The sequence below is a fragment of the Giraffa tippelskirchi genome, chromosome 13 (assembly GCF_054371585.1).
Source record: "Giraffa tippelskirchi isolate mGirTip1 chromosome 13, T2T-mGirTip1v1.2.pri, whole genome shotgun sequence".
NCBI classification, from domain to species: domain Eukaryota; kingdom Metazoa; phylum Chordata; class Mammalia; order Artiodactyla; family Giraffidae; genus Giraffa; species Giraffa tippelskirchi.
In genome coordinates this window covers 3,101,717-3,121,504 of record NC_137287.1, presented here as the reverse complement: position 1 = coordinate 3,121,504, position 19,788 = coordinate 3,101,717, and the positions used below count along the sequence as shown (strand labels likewise).

Below are 19,788 nucleotides of genomic sequence, written 5' to 3'. Positions count from 1 at the left end.
AGGTGAAGAAAAATGACAAAATGAAGACCTTAGAATCTGAACTGATTATGAAGCTACAATTGCCTTGCAGGTATTTGCCAGTCTTTGTAACCAAGAAACTTAAGTTTAATAGCTGTCCAAGAAAGATGTAGGGAGTTGGAACTGAGACCTCATATATATTTGGAAACCATAAAGGTGGACTGGAGAGGGCAATGGCGACCCACTCCAGTACTCTTACCTGGAAAATCCCACGGACAGAGGAGCCTGGTGGGCTGCCGTCTATGGGGTCGCACAGAGTCAGACACGACTGATGCGACTTAGCAGCAGCAGCAGCATAAAGGTGGACACACTCAATGAAAAGATAGAATAGGAAGAATTTGCTACCTGGTAAAAGGAGATGACAAAGAGTTATCTCTCTTGACCTGGGCTCTGGGTGGGAAAAACTAAATACTCTTTCCTGGAATTGAAAATCACCCTTTCTCTCACATGTTTGGAGTTCAGAATTAAACTATTCAAATGATGTGGATAAGAAATTACATTGTACATAATTTGATGATGTACCAGGACATTGGACAGAACAAAGTACTCTTTGGAAGGACATCCTTCCACAGAGGCCTCCCAAATCTGGCCAGAGATGAGCTCACAACCCCAACTAACGGAGACACATGAAGTGATGCTACTTAAAATGAGTCAGTAGAAAACTGTAGAATGAAATTGTCAAGAACCTGGGAACTGGAACCATTGGTTATAAAAGATTGAGTAAGTAGGTTTAAAATATTTGATGAAATAAAAGGTAGAAAGAAAACAGGAAAGAACAGAATGTCATCCCAAAAGGCAGGGAGGATTTGGAAAAGAAAAAGATGCTTTTAGTAATAAAAATGCTAGTTGGTAAAGGGACACTTCGGTGATGGCTTAAGCAGCAGACTAAAGACGACCGAAGAGAACTAGAGAACAAGGCAGAGCCGGCATCATGCAGACAGAAGCATGGGCTGAGAGTCACGGCGAGCTGGTGGGAAGGTCTGTCACGTGTCCACACGAAGAGGGTCAAGAGAATGCAGGGAGGACATACTCCACGGACGTGCCCGAGAGTCACCCGGGAGCGTGACTCGGCGAGCACCAGTCTTCGGATTCCGGACGCGGCGTTTGCCGCGTGAGATGAAGAGGTTCGCCCCCTTGCTCCCTGGGGGCGATGCCGCAGGGCACTTCAGGCGGATTTTTACAGCTGTCACAAAGACAAGGACGGCGAGCAGCAGGCTAGCGGGCTGCAGACTCCGCACCGGGAGCCGCAGAAACCGGAGGTCGGCAGACGGGACCTTCGGAGCTGGACAGGACAGGACCGAGAACCGGGTGCTGCGGTCGCGGCTGCCCTGCCACCCAGGCAGCTGACCACGGGGGACGCGACAGGGCCGCTCCCCCACAACGGACCCCGCTGTGCAGGGGTCCTCAAGGACGGGCCTGAGGGCAGAGGCCCCCTGAAGGTGCCGCGGGAGGGGACGGAGACCCGTGAGGAGGAAATGGCGAGCGAGCAGATGGACGGTAGGTCTGGGCAAACGTCCCACCCGGCTTTGACACGGCCGGAGCCGGGGCGCCCCTCTGCCCGCCCTGACCGGCCAGACGCCGGGGCGGAGCCCCCGGAACTACAGCCCCCATGAGGGTCTGCGCGCGCGCATGCGCCGTGGCAGGTGTGGCGCGTGGCGTGCGTGGCGCGCGGCGTGGCGTGCGTGGGCGTTCTAGAACGCAGCGGCCAGGGCCCCGGCGCCATGTTGGGGCCGAGGGGACCGCGGACAGGCGCTTGAAGCGGCGGGAGCAGAGCGGGAGCGGGTCGGACCTGGGCTGGTAGGAGCCCCGCCCCTCCCGCCTCAGCGGATCATGACCCGGGCGGCGGCCACGGAGGTCGCGGTGGCGGGGGACGAGGCGTGGCGGGGCCAGCGCTAGAGATGATGCCGTTTCCGGTGACCACCCTGGGACCACAGCGGACCCCGCCGCCGCCCAAGCACCACGGCATCTCTTCCCCCATCAGTTTAGCACCCCCCAGGGAGACTGACTGCATACTTACCCAGAAATTAATTGAAACTCTGAAGCCCTTCGGGGTTTTTGAAGAGGAAGAGGAACTGCAGCGCAGGATTTTAATTTTGGAGAAATTAAATAATCTGGTAAAGGAATGGATACGAGAAATCAGTGAAAGCAAGAGTCTTCCACAAGCTGTAATTGAAAATGTTGGAGGGAAAATCTTTACATTTGGTTCTTACAGGTTAGGGGTGCATACGAAAGGTGCAGATATCGATGCGTTGTGCGTGGCACCGAGACACGTTGATCGAAGCGACTTTTTCACCTCCTTCTATGATAAATTGAAACTACATGAAGAAGTAAAGGATTTAAGGGCTGTTGAGGAGGCATTTGTACCAGTTATCAAACTGTGTTTCGATGGGATAGAGATTGATATTTTGTTTGCAAGATTAGCACTGCAGACCATTCCTGAAGATTTGGACCTAAGAGATGACAGTCTGCTTAAAAATTTAGATATAAGATGCATAAGAAGCCTTAATGGTTGCCGGGTAACTGATGAGATTTTACATCTAGTACCAAACATTGACAACTTCAGATTAACTCTGAGAGCCATCAAGCTGTGGGCCAAATGCCACAATATTTATTCCAATATACTAGGTTTCCTTGGTGGTGTTTCCTGGGCGATGCTAGTAGCAAGAACTTGCCAGCTTTATCCAAATGCCATAGCATCAACTCTTGTCCGTAAATTTTTCTTGGTGTTTTCTGAGTGGGAATGGCCGAATCCAGTGCTACTGAAAGAGCCAGAAGAACGGAATCTGAATTTGCCTGTCTGGGACCCGAGAGTAAATCCCAGTGATAGGTACCATCTCATGCCCATAATCACACCAGCATACCCACAGCAGAACTCCACGTACAACGTGTCTGTTTCAACACGGATGGTCATGATTGAGGAATTTAAGCAAGGGCTTGCTATCACACATGAGATTTTGCTGAGTAAGGCAGAGTGGTCCAAACTTTTTGAAGCGCCCAGCTTCTTCCAGAAGTACAAGCATTATATTGTGCTTCTGGCAAGTGCACCAACAGAGAAACAACATCTAGAGTGGGTGGGCTTGGTGGAATCAAAAATCCGAATCCTGGTCGGAAGCTTGGAGAAGAATGAATTTATTACACTGGCTCATGTGAATCCTCAGTCATTTCCAGCACCCAAGGAGAGTCCTGATAAGGAAGAATTTCGCACGATGTGGGTGATTGGGTTAGTGTTAAAAAAGCCAGAAAACTCTGAAGTTCTCAGTATTGACCTCACCTATGATATCCAGTCTTTCACAGACACTGTGTATAGGCAAGCGATAAATAGTAAAATGTTTGAGATGGACATGAAAATTGCTGCAATGCATTTGAAAAGAAAGGAACTTCATCAACTACTGCCTAATCATGTGCTTCAGAAAAAGAAAACACTTTCGACAGAGGGTGTCAGATTGACGGCCTTGGATGATGGCATCCTTGACTTGTCTGTCGACAGCGAGAACAGCATGCCTGTGTCATCGCTTCCTGCTGCTTCGAAGACTGGCCCAGTGACTGGCAGCACTCAAGGCGGAAACAGTCCTACCCTAGCTGCAATGGCAACATCTGTGACCGGCGCACAGTTTCCTGAAGTTTCCTCGCAGCAAGCAAATCCCAGCGACAGCCCAGGGGGCGCGTCCAGCGAAAGCATCCCTCAGACTGCTCCACAGCCAGCTGTTCCTCCAGCTCCGAAGCCCATGGTCACCAGAGTCGTTTCCTCAACACGGCTGGTCAGCCATCCACCCAGGCCTTCAGGGAGCACAGCAACAAGCATAGCGAATCCTATTGTAGGAGTCTAGAGGACATTGTCGTGTCACCAAGAAGAAAGGACCAAGGCAACCAAAACGGAAGAGGAATGTTCTCATAGAGAGACCAGCGTGACCTCGATTGATAACTGTTCAGACAGCAGCTTCTGTTGGCCTCACGGGGAACATCCACTGCAGACCTTCCCAGTACCCCTGCTCTCCCTGCAGATCCTATTCCTGTTATCAAGAGTTCAATAAAACAGATTGAACTGAGAAAAACAGCTTGAGGGTCCGTAAACCATATCTGCCACCTCAGCCTGCTGTCTTCACGTGCTAATGGAGGAGGATGAAGGGTACCAGATTAGATACGCTTCCAGATAGAGGTTTATTAGGTGTATTTGGTGATTGCTCTTATGGGCTAATCCTGATCAGAAGTCCAGGATAGTACGTGAAGCTAGAAGTACTGTTACTAATGTGTCAGGTTACTTACGTGTTAGCCACAGTTGACACTATTTCAAAGGACTCCTGCCCTTGAGGCGGAAAAAGTGAGGAAAAAACCCCTCCAGCTGTATTTGTACCCATGACTGACATCTGGATGGGATTATGTTGGATGCATTGTTGGGGGAAGTTTGCAATACAAACTAGTATCAGAATTCCTTATGCTGATGATGCACTTTATGTATATTTTTTATTAGAAAGTAGACCTAATTTTAGATTTTTCAGCTTGATGAATTTCAGTTTTTTCCTGAAGGGTGTTCTTCATTATTAATCTTCAGGTGGGTTCCCATTATGTGGTGAGTGCTGTACTGTACTTCAGAAAAGGCATCAAGTCCACCTGGCTCAGTCCTGTGAGGTAACCCTTTCAAATGAAATATCAACTCTTAGGCTATGCACTTGGCATTGGAACAGTAATTAGTAAGTGTTTGGCTTTGATGGGACAGGATCAAGAAAGGAGACACCGGTTTTTTCTGTAGAGCTGTTTCAGGGTGCATACAGTCAGCGATCAGACAGCAGATACTGTATTGAGCTAACAGAGCTCCATATTCTCTTACCCTTAATCATTTGTCTTAAAACAAGGAAAAACTTTGTGTCCCCCACCCCCACTGCCTTCTCTTTGCTTGTGTGCACAAGGTTGCTTGTATATCGTTTCACAGAAAACTCAGTATGCTAGTGAGTTCTTAACCATGATGTGACACCAACAGTCCCATGGCCACCTGGCTAGTATTTCAGTGAAGTTTTACTAAAAGTAATTCCTGTGAAGCATGTTCTCCATCTTGGATGGCTGTTCAGTCTCCACATAAGAGAAGACGCGTATACTCCACAGAATACCTGCTTATGGTAAAGGTAATTTCTAATTTAAACGTGTAAGCAAAAGCATTTTCTCTAGAATTTTCAATCAATTTTTATTTGTAAGTGACTTACTAAAATTCGTTAGTGAGATTTATGTGTAGAAACATAAAAGTTTCGAGCAGGCACTTGACATCTGGTCAGCTTTCTACTCTTGTTTATCCTGCAAAAGATTCGAAATTCCTTTCTTTAAAAAAAAAAGACTGCTCATAATTAAGCCGCAGAACATTCATGTTGAAAAACAGGAATGCCTGCACTTGTAGATGAATGAAAACTTAGTCTTATTCTGGACACAGCAGACCTGACAGGTTTTCCATACTGCCTGGTTCTGACTCTTCCCATCCCCTGGCAGTGTTCCTTTATACCACACGTGCATTTTTCATCTCAAACTGCAGCTTCTTAAACTCTCCCCGTCCTTTTGAATAATTTCCTCAAAGTTGGATTATAGTCGTTTCCGTTGTGGGCTGTGCAGTAATTGAGGCTCTGTTCACCATGACTTCCTGACGCCTAGTACATGGTGTTCTGCTACCTGTATGGTCCTCTCCCCTTCTGCTGCAATAAAATCAGGTGACGTGTGTACAGTACCTGTGTATTTTGAATAGCTATTGTGTCGTTGGAATTGCAAGGCACAAATTTAGTCCTGTCGTTTTGTTCACACATTGGGGGAAAATTAGTTTATTAAATGTTTCGTGTAATTGTACTTGTTTTTCCAAGCTGGAAAGTTGGAGCTTTTTAATTCTAGTATTCATTACCTGAATATCGGACTATTTTTTCATACGGTGTGCGTAGTATCTCATGACTGGAGTTTACTTTGTTTTATAGTATCTGTACTCCTTGTATTTTTCAAGCACTATTTTGAAAAGAGATGATGTATTTCTCCATTAAAAAAAAAAAACAATAAAAATAAACGAGAAAGCAGCAAGCAGAGAGGTTGAAACCTGAGGATGACAGTTCAGCTGTTCTCACGGTGTTCCGGCACGGAGAGACACTGATGAACCTTTCCACTTTATTTGAAGTCTAGAGTTCATGTTACAGTGTTAGGGAGAATCCTGAAAAGGTTAACGCTTCATTTCAAGCGTGCTGACCCCATAACCAGACTGGGGCCTTAAGCGACAGCGGTGGGCACGTGGCCTCTGGCTTTCCTTCTGAGCCAGCCTGACCAAAAGCAGCTTGGCCCCTGCGCCCCCCCAGGCAGCCTGACCAAAAGCAGCTTGGCCCCTGCCTGCCCCCTCCCCAGGCTCCTGTACAGGATGCTGAGGCGGGGAGGGGGCTGGTGGTGGTGAGGATGAGCTGGGGTGGGTGCTGGCAGAGGAGCGCCCCAGGCGGCGGGAGAGGGAGGGCACTGACAAGCGCAGGCCCTGCTTCTGAACAGGGGGCTGCAGCTGGGGGCGACTCGGGAACCCAGGGTTGTGAACTGCACCTTCCAGCCCTGGCAGTAGCCTCTGGAGAGTTTTCTGTATTGCAGCTGACAAAAATAGCGTTTTAGAGAAGTCTTAAAGTTCCAAAAGAATTTTCTTTGCTAAAAAAAATTTCTGAGAGCATCTTACTTTGTTCTGGAAGCAATAAACCACTTTGTTTTGGGGGAAAATGGTTAAAAATAGAGTTAAAAAATTCCTAATTCAAAAGAGGGTAGGGGACTTCCCTGGTGACCCAGTGGTTAAACCTCAGCACTTCTACGGCAGGGAGGCAAGGGTTCCGTCCTTGGTCAGGGAACAAAGAGCCCGCACGCCAGCAGAGCTGCCCAGCACACGTGTATCAGAGGAAGTCAGGCACGAGGGGGGGAAGCAGGCGGGAAGCACAGAGAAAGGTGCAGGAGGAAGACGCCGTCTAAGATGGTGGCGATGAAACCCAAGTGTGTCTGTCACTGGGTATGTAGTTAGTGGACTAAACATCCTGACTGCAACACGGAGACTGTTGGAGTCTGTGGAAAAACTGAGTCCAGCTGCTTGCTGTCTTGTTTACGAGCGGCACACCCAGAATGTAAGACGTAGGAGAGTGGGAAAAAGGCCAACAAAAAGCTGTTAGAGGAACCATGTCATCCAGACATTTCAAAGTGAAAATAATTACCAGGGGCAAAAGGGGCCAGTGCATCAGTGAGAAGAGAGGAAATGCAGCAGGAAAGAGGACGGCTTAGTGTTCGGATCTAATAAAATGGCCTCAACGTAAACAAAGGTTAGCACCCTGTCAGAAGAGTCATTGTCACAGGAGATTTTTACACAGCTCTTTTCATTGGTTGATGTTAAGCAGGCAAAAAGGAAATAATTTTGAACACAACAAGAGGGGTTGGCAAACGTTTTTGTAAAGGGCGAGGTGGTGGTGGTATGGTGCTCGGTCATGTCTGACTCTATGACTCCAGGGACTGCAGCCCACCAGGCTCCTCTGTCCATGGGATTTTTTCGGCAAGAATACTGGAGTGGGTAGCCGTTTCCTCTTGCAGGGGGTTTTTGCCAGCCAGGGATCAAACCAGAGTCTCCTGCGTCTCCTGCGTTGCAGACGGATTCTTTACCACTGAGCCACCAGGGAAGCCCATGAAGGGCCAGCCAGGAAGTATTTTCAGTTCTGTGAGGCTCTATAGTCTCTGTCTCAGCTACTGAACTCTGCCCTTTAAGGAAGCCCTGGACAGTGTGTATGTCAACAGATGGCCAGGCTGGAATTGTCACCCATTCTCCCCACCGGCATTTGTTATCTCTAGTCTATTGGACGTTTGTTATAGAACCTCAACAATTAGAAGATGCATTTTATTGTCAAACACTGGGCATGTAAACACACACACAAACCCTCATGTTCAAGCAGAAAGTAAAACTCAACGTACTGTAAATAACCTGATGCATAGAACGAGTTCTCTGACTGCAAAAGAGTTAAGTTGGGAATGAATAATAAGCAGCACAGAGAAACATTTCCCAAAGAGATACAAAAGAGCTGAAGTCACAAAGAGACTGACAGAATCTCTTATTCTATCAAGTGATGAACAGTGAAAAGTGGAAAGCAGGCTGTAAGCACGGAGGTTTCATAATACATAAGACAGTCACAATCTAGGAGATGTTAACAATGGGGGGAGAAGGTCTCTGAAAAGATGAAGCAACCTGATAAACTGGCAAGAGAGATGCTTAGGTATTCACAGAAGAGGAAATAAGAGTGGACAGGAAAAGTGAAAGGATGCTGCGTCTTGTTAGTGGTGAGGAAAAGGGGAATTAAGACCACAGAGCTGTTTTTTTCTTTTCTTGTTTTTTAAACAAAAATGAAGTCTGACAGTATTGAGGTTTGGCAAGGAGGGGGGCACGCTGATGTGACGCCGAGGGGATGGCATGCCGACTGGTCCCTTTAGGAGATGTGGGGGTGTCTGCTAGGGTCTGCTAATGTGGCCGACGTGCCCACAGGGCTCCACCCTGCTCGTGGGGCTCTGGTGCCCCCCCATCTGACTGCTCCCTCCTCTGTCGAGGTGGCTAGAGTCTGGGCCACCGCTGCAGCCTGTGCAGACCCCCCAACCCCTCTAGCTTACCTCCCACATGCCACGTGGATGTTATCGGTTCCCACATGTGCCACGTCAGGAAGCACTTCCCTAGAGAGACTGCCCCGTGGTCCCCAGGAGATGAGTAGGAGAGTGAAACAGCAGCATTTTGTAATAGCCTGAAGCCCGAAAAAACCCACATCTCCATAGCGCGGAGTGGAGGGCGAGCGGTGTATTCATGCAGTAAATAGTGTGGACCCAAGCCTCATGTGTCTGGATAATAGTAGGTGCATCTCATAACGCCGAGGGGAAAAGAAGTGCATGGGAAGGCGCGCGGTGCGGCCATTCTGTACTGGGTTTAAAGGAAAGCAAAGTAGGGCAGTGTCATCTGGCACAACTGTGGAGTGTCAGTCTAAGGGAGAAGCCAGGGAAAGTGGACCAGAGTCCAGAATAGCTGGGGCCGGAGGGTCGGGAGGGGAGCCTTCCTCTTCTCGCAGGTTGGGTGGGGGAGGAGATGCTGTTGGTTGTATCATGAGTCCACGTTGTAAATGCTTCTGTGTGTGTGATGTCATCTGTGATTGAGAAGCCGGCACCAAGGTGCTGTCATCTCCCGAAGTCCGGTGGGCCACCCGCTGTGCCCCAGGGCCGCCTCCAGAGGGGTGTCTTAGACTCGCCTTCATCAGATAGGCGTTGCATTTGACCGGTTGACAATGACTGAGCCCAGTACAGGGAGATTCTCTTTCACGTCCAGAGGGAGTCAGTTCAGGGCCAGTGGGGAGGCTTTCCTGGTCCCCAGGGACCCCAGCTTCTACTGGGCCAGCCCCCCCCTTGCAGTTCGTGCCTTCCAGCCCCAGGGTCACCTCCAGGTGCAGGGTGACAGCAGGGCCCCTGCTGCCACATCTTCATTGAAGGCAGGAAGAAGGAAGCGGGGAGGGGAAGGTGTCCCTGCAGACCCTGTCCTGGAAGGTGACGTGCCCTCGTCTTTCGCGGCTGGAACTTAGCGGGCCCTGTGTGTTTGTCTCTCGGTCACAGCAGACTCTCTGTGACCCCGTGAACCGCAGCACGCCAGGCCTCCCTGTCCATCACCAACTCCCGGAGTCTACCCAAACCCATGCCCATAGAGTCGGTGATGCCATCCAGCCATCTCATCCTCTGTTGTCCCCTTCTCCTCCTGCCCCCAATCCTTCCCAGCATCAGGGTCTTTTCCAATGAGTCACTTCGCATGAGGTGGCCAAAGTATTGGAGTTTCAGCTTCAACATCAGCCCTTCCAATGAACACCCAGGACTGATCTCCTCTAGGATGGACTGGTTGGATCTCCTTGCAGTCCAAGGGACTCTCAAGAGTCTTCTCCAACACCACAGTTCAAAAGCATCAATTCTTCTGCACTTGGCTTTATTCACCGTCCAACTCTCACATCCATACATGACACTGGAAAAACCATAGCCTTGACCAGACGGACCTTTGTTGGCAAAGTAATGTCTCCGCTTTTAAATATGCTATCTAGGTTGGTCATAACTTTCCTTCCGAGGAGTAAGCGTTTTTTAATTTCATGGCTGCAATCACCATCTGCAGTGATTTTGGAGCCCCCCAAAATAAAGTATCCACTGTTTCCCCATCTATTTCCCATGAAGTGATGGGACCAGATGCCATGATCTTAGTTTTCTGAATGTTGAGTTTTAAGCCAACTTTTTCACTCTCCTCTTTCACTTTCATCAAGAGGCTCTTTAGTTCTTCTTCACTCTCTGCCATAAGGGTGATGTCATCCGCATATCTGAGGTTATTGATATTTCTCCTGGCAATCTTGATTCCAGCTTCTGCTTCCTCCAGCCCAGCGTTTCTCATGATGTACTCTGCATATAAGTTAAATAAGCAGGGTGACAATATACAGCGTTGACATACTCCTTTTCCTATTTGGAACCAGTCTGTTGTTCCATGTCCAGTTCTAACTGTTGCTTCCTGACCTGCATACAGGTTTCTCAAGAGACAGGTCAGATGGTCTGGTATTTCCATCTCGTTCAGAATTTTCCACAGTTTCTTGTGATCCACACAGTCCAAGGCTTTGGCATAGTCAATAAAGCAGAAATAGATGTTTTTCTGGAACTCTCTTGCTTTTTCAATGATCCAGCAGATATTGGCAATTTGATCTCTGGTTCCTCTGCCTTTTCTAAAACCAGCTTGAACATCTGGAAGTTCATGGTTCACGTATTGCTGAAGCCTGGCTTGGAGAATTTTGAGCATTACTTTACTAGTGTGCGAGAAGAGTGGAATTGTGCAGTAGCTTGAGCATTCTTTGGCATTGCCTTTCTTTGGGATTGGAATGAAAACTGACCCTTTCCAGTCCTGTGGCCGCTGCTGAGTTTTCCAAATTTGCTGGCATATCGAGTGCAGCACTTTCACAGCATCACCTTTGAGGATTTGAAATAGCTCAACTGGAATTCCATCACCTCCACTAGCTTTGTTCGTAGTGATGCTTTCTAAGGCCCACTTGACTTCACATTCCAGGATGTCTGGCTCTAGGTGAGTGATCACACCATCATGATTATCTGGGTCATGAAGATCTTTTTTGTACAGTTCTTCTGTGTATTCTTGCCACCTCTTCTTGATATCTTCTTCTGTTAGGTCCATACCATTTCTGTCCTTTATTGAGCCCATCTTTGCATGAAATGTTCCCTTGGTATCTCTAATTTTCTTGAAGAGATCTCTAGTCTTTCCCATTCTGTTGTTTTCCTCTATTTCTTTGCATTGATCACTGAGAAAGGCTTTCTTATCTCTCCTTGCTATTCTGTGGAACTCTGCATTCAGATGGGAATATCTTTCCTTTTCTCTTTTGCTTTTCGCTTCTCTTCTTTTCACAGCTAGGTTAAAAAAGGATATAACAAATTCAATGAAGTAATATAGAGCAGAGAGTAAAGACAGGAAATATACATGCAGTGGGGAGGATCAACAAAGCGAAGAGTAGGTTCTCTGGAAACACTAATGAAATAGTCAAAACTGGGAATATTGAGGAAAACTAAAGATGATACACATAAGCGGTATATTATGTAGAAAGCTTTATGCCAGTAAAGTTGAAAACTTAGTTGAAATGGGCCATCTCCTACACAGAGATAACTACCCAGACTTACTGAAAGAGGATAGAAAACCTGAATGGACTTATAACCTTGAAAGAAATGGCTTGAGTAGTTTGAAAATATCCCCACCAAAACCAAAGTAAAATCACAAAAACATAAGACCTAGAAGGTTGTACAGGCCAGTTCTACCTGATGGTCAATGAGAAGACTTATTCCAATATTTCACATGAGACTATGCCAGAAAACAGAAAAAGAAATGTTTTTTGCTTCTATACAACAAATATAATCTTGATACCAAAACCAGAGAAGCAGAACATGATAAAAGTTTTCAGCCAAATTCACTTATGAATGTGGATATGAAAACTAAACCCAAACCAGAACTGTATACCAAACCATGCTGAGCAAGTTTGATGGATCTCTGGAAGGCTAAGGTGCTTTAACGTTTGCGATGCTGGCTGTTGGCAGGAGGCCCCAGCTGTCTGTAGGCTGATGGAGTGTCCTCATGGCGGGGCAGCTGACTTTGACCCCCGCATGAGATCTGAGAGCGCAAGGCACAAGCCTGTCGTGTCTTCATGACCTGAACATAGAAGTCACACTGCCACTTCCGCCATGTCCTTGTGGGTAAACAGGAGGGGACTCCAGAAGAGCTCGAGAAGCAGATCCTTCGGGGCCGTCTTGGAGACTTCCTCATTGATCAACAGGAAGAATGCCCGTTTTAGTGTGTTACGGTGATACGGTACAGCACTGGACAGGAATGGGCTAGAGGCACCCATAGCCAGTGGCTGTGTTCATACTGTGTGGTACCATTTCATTAGTGTTTTAAAGATTGCAAATGAAATATATGCTTTTCAGAGATATTTACTATGTATGTATATAATATCCTGCTGTTGCTGCTGCTGCTAAGTCGCTTCAGTCGTGTCCGACTCTGTGCAACCCCATAGATGGCAGCCCACCAGGCTCCCCCATCCCTGGGATTCTCCAGGCAAGAACACTGGAGTGGGTTGCCATTTCCTTCTCCAATGCATGAAAGTGAAAAATGAAAGTGAAGTCGCTCAGTCATGTCCGACTCTTCACGACCCCATGGACCACAGCCTACCAGGCTCCTCCATCCCTGGGATTCTCCAGGCAAAAGTACTGGAGTGGGTTGCCAGTGCCTTCTCCATATAATATCCTAGCCATACTTAATACATGAAAACATACACACATAGGAATTATGACCTCAAATCAGCAAAGCTTTTCTTTTTGGATGGAGGAAGAATCCTCACCTGTATCTAGACTGTCCTTTCCAGGGGGTGTGTTATTCTGGTCTTCACACCCTTTCAGCTGCCTGCAGTGTTTCCTTGTTATCCAGGAGGGTGAGTAGGAGACAGAGTAGGAAGCCTGTGCGTAGACAGCTTTTCCATAACGTTTGGCTGAAAATGAGGATTGAGGGAGGAGCTTGTGGCTCACGGGTGTGGGTGGAGGTGGGGCTGGGAACCCAGAGCGTGTAGGGTGCCAGGCCAGGGGCCCAGTGCCAGGGAGCTAGGGGAGGTCTGCCCACCCGTGGTGGGACTGTCCTGCTCACCCTTGGTCCTGGTTGTATAGCAACACACGTTCATCTTAAAGACTGTTGAACCACTTGTGAAAATAGAGAAGAAAGGTCATTGAGACTCCGGCTCCCATTAGACCACCATGATGGACCATTTTCCTTTTTACAGAAGAGGGTATGAAGCATATCCGAGGGCTCTCCTGGTGGCTCAGAGGTAAAGAATCCACCTGCCAGTGCAGGAGACCTGGGCTCAACCCCTGATCCGGGGGGACCCCACAGGTCAAGGAGCACCTAAGCCCGTGCACCATGACTGCCGAGCCTGTGCTCTGGAGCCCGGGAGCTGCAGCTCCTGAAGCTGGCATGCCCTTGAGTCCGTGCTCTGCAACTAGAGAAAGCCAGCCCCCAGCAGTGAGGACCCAACACACACAAAAATAAATAATAAACAAGATTAAAAAAAGAAAACCATTAAAAACAAAGCCAGGTTGTAAAGCAGCCACCGCGTTGCCCGCGCTGAGCAGTGGTGCTCCCGCCTTCCTGGCCCTCGGCTGGCGGGCCTGGGTCTCTGCTGCAGGCGCGCCCGCATCCTGACTGGGGTGGTCATGCCGTGCTTTTCTGCAGATGGCCCGGTTTTGCCTCAGTGTGAACTTTGTGTGAGCTAAATTGGAGGGTGTGCAGGCTTTGGTGCCTCCTTTCAGCCTGCTGGCGAGGTCAGGCAGGCTGCTCTTGGGTGCCCATCACTGACCGCGGGCCCGTTGCACTGAGTGTAGGCGCTCCGCCCGTCTGCTGGGCCAGTCCCTGCTCCTGTCAGATCCCTCCTGGGGGAGCCTGCCTGTCTGTCCCTGCTGGCTCTTCCTCAGGGTGCCTCCTCCTGCTGAGCAGGCGCTGACTGCCCTGGAAAAGCCAAGGCCTCGAAGCTCTTGGACCCGCCCTGCACCCCGTCCGCTCATGTGAGCTCGGTTAGAGCTCTCTCCTTCCCCCCTGCCCCCGTTTTTATTGATGCCCAGATGCCTCTTCCCACCGCCCCTGGGGTGGGTGGGTGGGCAGTTACTTGTGGCTCACTTCCCCTTCGGAGCTTTCATCCTGATGTGGGGAGGGTCTCCTTTAGACTCGCTGAAGTGGGTGAGCCCAGCCTTGGCTTCTGGCTCCACCCCTGTTCTCTTCCCCTGGAACCTGCAGGGTTTTCAGGGCAGGTGTGGCCTGAGATCCTCCCGCCTCTGGGTCTTACTGTGTGTCTCAGATTGTGGCCTAACAGTTGGTTTCCCTGTGGCCCTTACCGCGCCCCACCCCCCCCAGCTCTAGCTGTTTTGAGTGTTGATGGTGTCCTTGTCCACAGACACCTGACCTGACCACTGTGTTTCGGGGACCAGACACCGCTCCTGGTGCTAACATACAGGCTCGATTTCACGTGGCTGAGTTGGTGTGATATAAATTTCTTTATGATGGAATCTTGTGCCAGTTAACAGCCTGATGCCTGTGTTAGTTTTGCCGTGTTGCAAGTTGCCTTAAACTCAGCAGCTTCGATAATATCTGTGTGTGTGCTCACAGTTGTGTGGTCAGAGGCTGGTGTGGTGTGGCGGGAGGTTGGGTGTCAGTCGCAAGGTTGAATCAAGATGTTGGGGGTGGTAGTGATAACCCTATATGTGAGACAGAATAAGAGACACAGATGCATAGAACAGTCTTAAGGACTCTGAGGGAGAAGGTGAGGGTGGGACGTTCTGGGAGAATAGCATTGAAACATGTATATTATATGTGAAACAGAACACCATTCCATGTTCGATGCATGAGACAAATGCTCAGGGCTGGGGCAATGGAATGACCCAGAGGGATGGGATGGGGAGGGAGGTGGGAGGGGGGGTCCAGGAAGGGGAACACATGTAAACCCATGGCTGATTCATGTCAATGTATGGCAAAAACCACTACAATATTGTAAAGTAATTAGCCTCCAACTAAAATAAATAAATTTATTAAAAAAAAAAAAAGATGTTGGGGGAGAGCCCGGCTCCCAGCCCCTCTCCCTGTCGGCGGAGTTGCTTCCGGTTCCTTGTGGTTGTGGAGCTCAGGTTCCCACCTCCCTGCCGGCCATCGGCCATCGTCTTGGGGTTATTTCCCCCTCCCTCTCCCTCCCCTCTTCAGCCTCTGCACCTTCAGGCCATCGTTGGTGCGGCAACTCTCCTTGTCCTTTGACCTGTGCCCTCCTCTCCACTTTTACAGGCTCGTGTGATGAGGTCAGGCCCACCTGGATAATCTCCCTTTGGATGAAGCCAGTGAACTGATTAGTGAAATTAATTACGTCTGTGAAACCCTTTTTGCCATATAACAGACAGCCCCACCCTGCCTTGGGGAGGTGGTTAGACCGGGCACATCCAGAATTCTGGCTTCAGCCTGCCCTCTGGCCCTAGCAACCCTCATCCACGTGCAGAATGCACGCATCCCATCTCCCAGTCCCCAGATCTCACCCCCTTACAGTATCAGGTCAAGTCCCAAATCTCATCATCTAAGTAACCTCAGTCAGGTATGGAGGAGGCCCCTGGGTATAGTCCATTAAGTGCAGCCCTGAGGGTGGGGGCACAGTCCTTCCACCCGTGGACCCTTGGGTACAGGGACGAGTTACCTGTCCTGCTCCCAGCAGCCAGTGGTGGGACAGACGCAGGATAGTGTTGTGGGTGTTCTGAGTCGACGGGGAATGGGCGGTGAGGAGGAGCTCCTGGTGCGAGGCAGCATTCAGCTCCTTGGGGCTGCAGGACTGACATCGCCATGTTGTGTTGCCTTCCTTCCTCTTGCTTGCCAGCTGTGGACCAGTGCCCACACTCGGTGGCTTTTCCTGTGGGCCCTCCCATCCGAGCGAGGGAGCACCCTTGTTCAGACCTTCTCTTCTGTGACCAGCCAGAGAACACTCTGCTTTGGAGGTCGCGCGCGTGTCAGGTTGGGTCCCCCAGTTGATCTCTGTATCTTCAGATCAGCTGCTCAGGGACCTTATTGATACCTGCAGGCTCTCTCCTGCCCATGAGCCTACTCCCGGGAGAGACCCCAGGGGCAGAGGTCACGGGCACCTTCTAACTCTGCTCCCACATGGCCTTCCCGTGGTTATCCTGTGTGCGCCTGCTGCTGTACAGCCTGTGTAAATGTGTGCGTGTGCAGGGTTTTCATTAAAATTGTTTTTTTTCAAAGAAACAGGATCATGTAGTTATTTTTCTGTATTTTAAAAGAAGATCGATTTCTTTACTTCTGGTCGCGCTGGGTCTCCCTGGCCGCGTGTGGGCTTTCTGTGGTCACAGGGGCCGCTCTTCCTGGTGCTGTGGAGCCCTCCCGTGGCAGAGGCTTCTCGCGTCGCGGAACTCTGGCTATAGGCGCCTGGGCTTCAGTAGTTGCAGCGCAAGGGCTCAGGAATCGTGGCTCACAGGCTGTAGAGTGCAGCTCAGCAGTTGTGGCACCCCAGCTTTAGTTGCTCCGTGGCACGTGGAAACTTCCCGGGCTAGGGATCAACCCTGTGACCCCTGCGTTGACAGGCAGATTCTCAACCACTAGCTCACCAGGGAAGCCCTCTGTATCTTTTCTTACCAAATTCCTTTTGAAACTCTCCCCATGTCATCTGTTATTATTTTATTTTATTTTAATTGATTCATTTTAGGGCTTATGGAATACTCCCATGATGTGGTCAGAGCATTGTGTACATTTTAGGATCATTAAGAACAGTTTTGCAGTAGGTATTCCTGTATGTACTGTATTTCACCACATAAAAGATGTTATTGATGGTAAGATCACCAGTACCTGCTTCCCACTAACGTGAAAAATACTAGTTTAATGAGGACACGGTGCCTTATATTATTATTAATTTGCGCGCAGTGCCCTTTTCTGGGCCTCAAGAACATTTCTGGGCTTCCCTGGGTGGCTCAGTGTTAAAGAATCCTTCGGCCAGAGACACCGGTTTGATCCTTGGTCCAGGAGGATCCCACACGTGGTGGAGCAACTAAGCCCGTGTGCCCAGAGCCCGTGTGCCCTGAGCCCTTGTGCCTTGAGCCCGTGTGCCCCGAGCCCGTGCTGCCCCGAGCCTGTGCTCCCCTGAGCCTGTGTGCCCCGAGCCCGTGCTGCCCCGAGCCTGTGCTCCCCTGAGCCCGTGCTCTCCCCGAGCCCGTGCTCCCCTGAGCCCGTGTGCCCCGAGTCCGTGTGCCCCTGAGCCCGTGTGTGCCGAGCCCGTGCTGCCCCGAGCCTGTGCTCCCCTGAGCCCGTGTGCCCCGAGCCCGTGCTGCCCCGAGCCTGTGCTCCCCTGAGCCTGTGTGCCCCGAGCCCGTGCTGCCCCGAGCCTGTGCTCCCCTGAGCCCGTGCTCTCCCCGAGCCCATGCTCCCCTGAGCCCGTGTGCCCCGAGTCCGTGCTCCCCTGAGCCCGTGCTGCCCCGAGTCCGTGTGCCCCTGAGCCCGTGTGTGCCGAGCCCGTGCTCTGCAACAAAGGAAGCCACTGTAATGAGAAGCCCAAGCACCGAAACTAGAGAGTAGCTCTCACTCTTCATAACTGGAGCAAAACCCGTGCAGCAGTGAATACCCAGCCCAGCCAATAATAAATAAATTTAAAAAACCCAAAAAGCACTGCTGAGGCATGCCTCTTAAGAGCACTTCACTGTTATTCTGAGATTGTCTCTCAGCCATGGCACAAAGTTCTGTGAGTTTGCTCTCGACAACCAGAACTCATCCATTCTCAGGTGGTCCCTAAGTGATTGGAATATTGCAAAATCGGCCCCCCGGGAACAACAGCCAGTTCTCACATGACAGCTGCTGCCTGAGACTTCCCATGTGCATGCAGGGGGCGTTCAGAGATCTGAAAGGGTGTCTCGGAATTGATGAAATATATACCATATGTGCATGTATTCATTCATTCCTTCGTTCAGTAGGTTGAAAAGCATGTACACTTTAAAGCTTGTTTTCACCAGTTATGTCCATGAGCGGTAAAGCAATACTTTCTCATCACTAATTAAAATCAACAAATGAAGCACGGAAGCCAAAACAGCCCGTCCCCGCCCTCGCCCACCCCAGGTCCCAGCTGGCCCTGTCCAGAGGGAACCAGGTTCAGCTGTGAACTCTGGTCCTTGCTGGCGTTTAATCCCACGGCTAACGGTAACACACGTGTCCCACTACCACTAGACGAGAATTCCACTCTGTTCACCCTTGCTCATTTAAAGCATCAGCCCTTCGGGCCCTGTCCACTCATAAATCTAAATAAGTTTGTTTAGATTTGTAACCAGTGTTTACATTCTTATGACTGGAGACAGCGTTTTACAGCCAAGGACTAGTGTTCACAAAGATCACCTTTTCTTCCTGTCCCACTTCTGTTTTCCTTGAAATTAACTGCCGCCATCATCATTTGCCTGCCCTTTTCCCCCGTACTTTTCACTCACTCAGTGTTCCCCAGTCCTCTGCCCGTGTCTCTTTTCAAGATGCTCAGATGTGTGTGGGTTTTATCCAGTTGCGAGTGGCTGCTCTTCAGCCCACTCTCAGCCGCCCCTCCTTGGTGTCTCTGCAGAGGGGACCCCCCCATCTCCCATCCCCTTCCTCTTGGCTCTAGGCTTATGCCTGGCTTTGGTGGACTGGCTTCTCCAGTGGCCTCCTGAGAGTGTCCATGGGAAGTGAAGTTGCTTAAAAGATCTTTATTCTGCCTTAATGCTTGATTAATAGTTTAGCTGAATGTAGAGTTTTAGGTGAAAATACTTTCTTTCCTAGCATTTTGGAGGCCTCACTCTGTGTCTTCTAACTTTCCCTCCGGGAGAAGCTATGACATGTGATTCTCACTCCTTTGGACTTAATCTCTGCCTTCTACCCCTGGAAACACAGCGTCTCTCTCCCCAGCCTCATGCCACAAACTCAGTGTGTGTCTGCATCCTTTGTGTCAGACTTTTTTAATGTGAAAACGATGGTTGTGTCAGTCACTCGGTGGTGTCCCCCTCTCTGTGACCCCGTGCATTGTAGCCCATCAGGCTCCTCTGTCCATGGGGTTTTCCAGGCAAGAATACTGGAGAGGGTTGCCACTTCCTCCTCCGGTATCAGTTATCATATTTGTTTATAAAGTCTGTATTCTCTTGTTTTATGAAAGTTATTAAACTTTTCTGGTTGCACACGTTGGCCCTTTATGCGTTTTCAACCTCTGCCATGTGTTAGCCTTTTAACGGGCCATCTCACCCTAGAAACATGTGTCCTCCAGACCTGAAGAAGCGCCCCAGCCCTCGGCTCGCCCTCCCGGCTCTGCCGTCATCCGCGCTCAGTGTCTCCTGGACGCCCGTGTCTCCCTGATCTTTTCTCTCCTAGCTCCTCTGTTTTGGCTTCTCGCTCAATTTTCAAAGTGGTTTCCTTGACTCTGTCTTCCGACCTGCATGCGCGTGGGCAGCCGTGCAGGCCTCTGGAAGACGTGGCCTCCGGGGTAGGGAGGCTCCTCCCTGTGGTCCAGCAGAGCCGGTGCTGAGCTCGGCCATGGAGGGCTGCGTCCCCAGTGAGTGCCGTGGGGTCGAGGAGCCCCTCCCGTGGGTCATCAAGGCCTGGGGCGCCGGGTGGGCTGGTGCTGCTGTTTGCCAGCGTCCCCTCCAGAGAGGGCTCGAGGAGTCTCCAGGGAATCTGACAGGGCC

At 50.0% G+C, this 19,788-nt stretch overlaps 2 protein-coding genes across 8 annotated transcripts in view; both read left to right on the top strand.

Moving 5' to 3' along the window:
* RADIL (Rap associating with DIL domain) overlaps positions 1–19,788 on the top strand; it is a 60,141-nt gene that overhangs the window by 13,129 nt on the left and 27,224 nt on the right. The window lies entirely within an intron of this gene.
* Positions 373–4,070, top strand: PAPOLB (poly(A) polymerase beta). The gene has a single exon (XM_081552706.1). It carries the CDS (start codon positions 1,917–1,919, stop codon positions 3,843–3,845), a length of 1,929 nt encoding a protein of 642 aa, XP_081408832.1. The 5' UTR covers positions 373–1,916; the 3' UTR covers positions 3,846–4,070.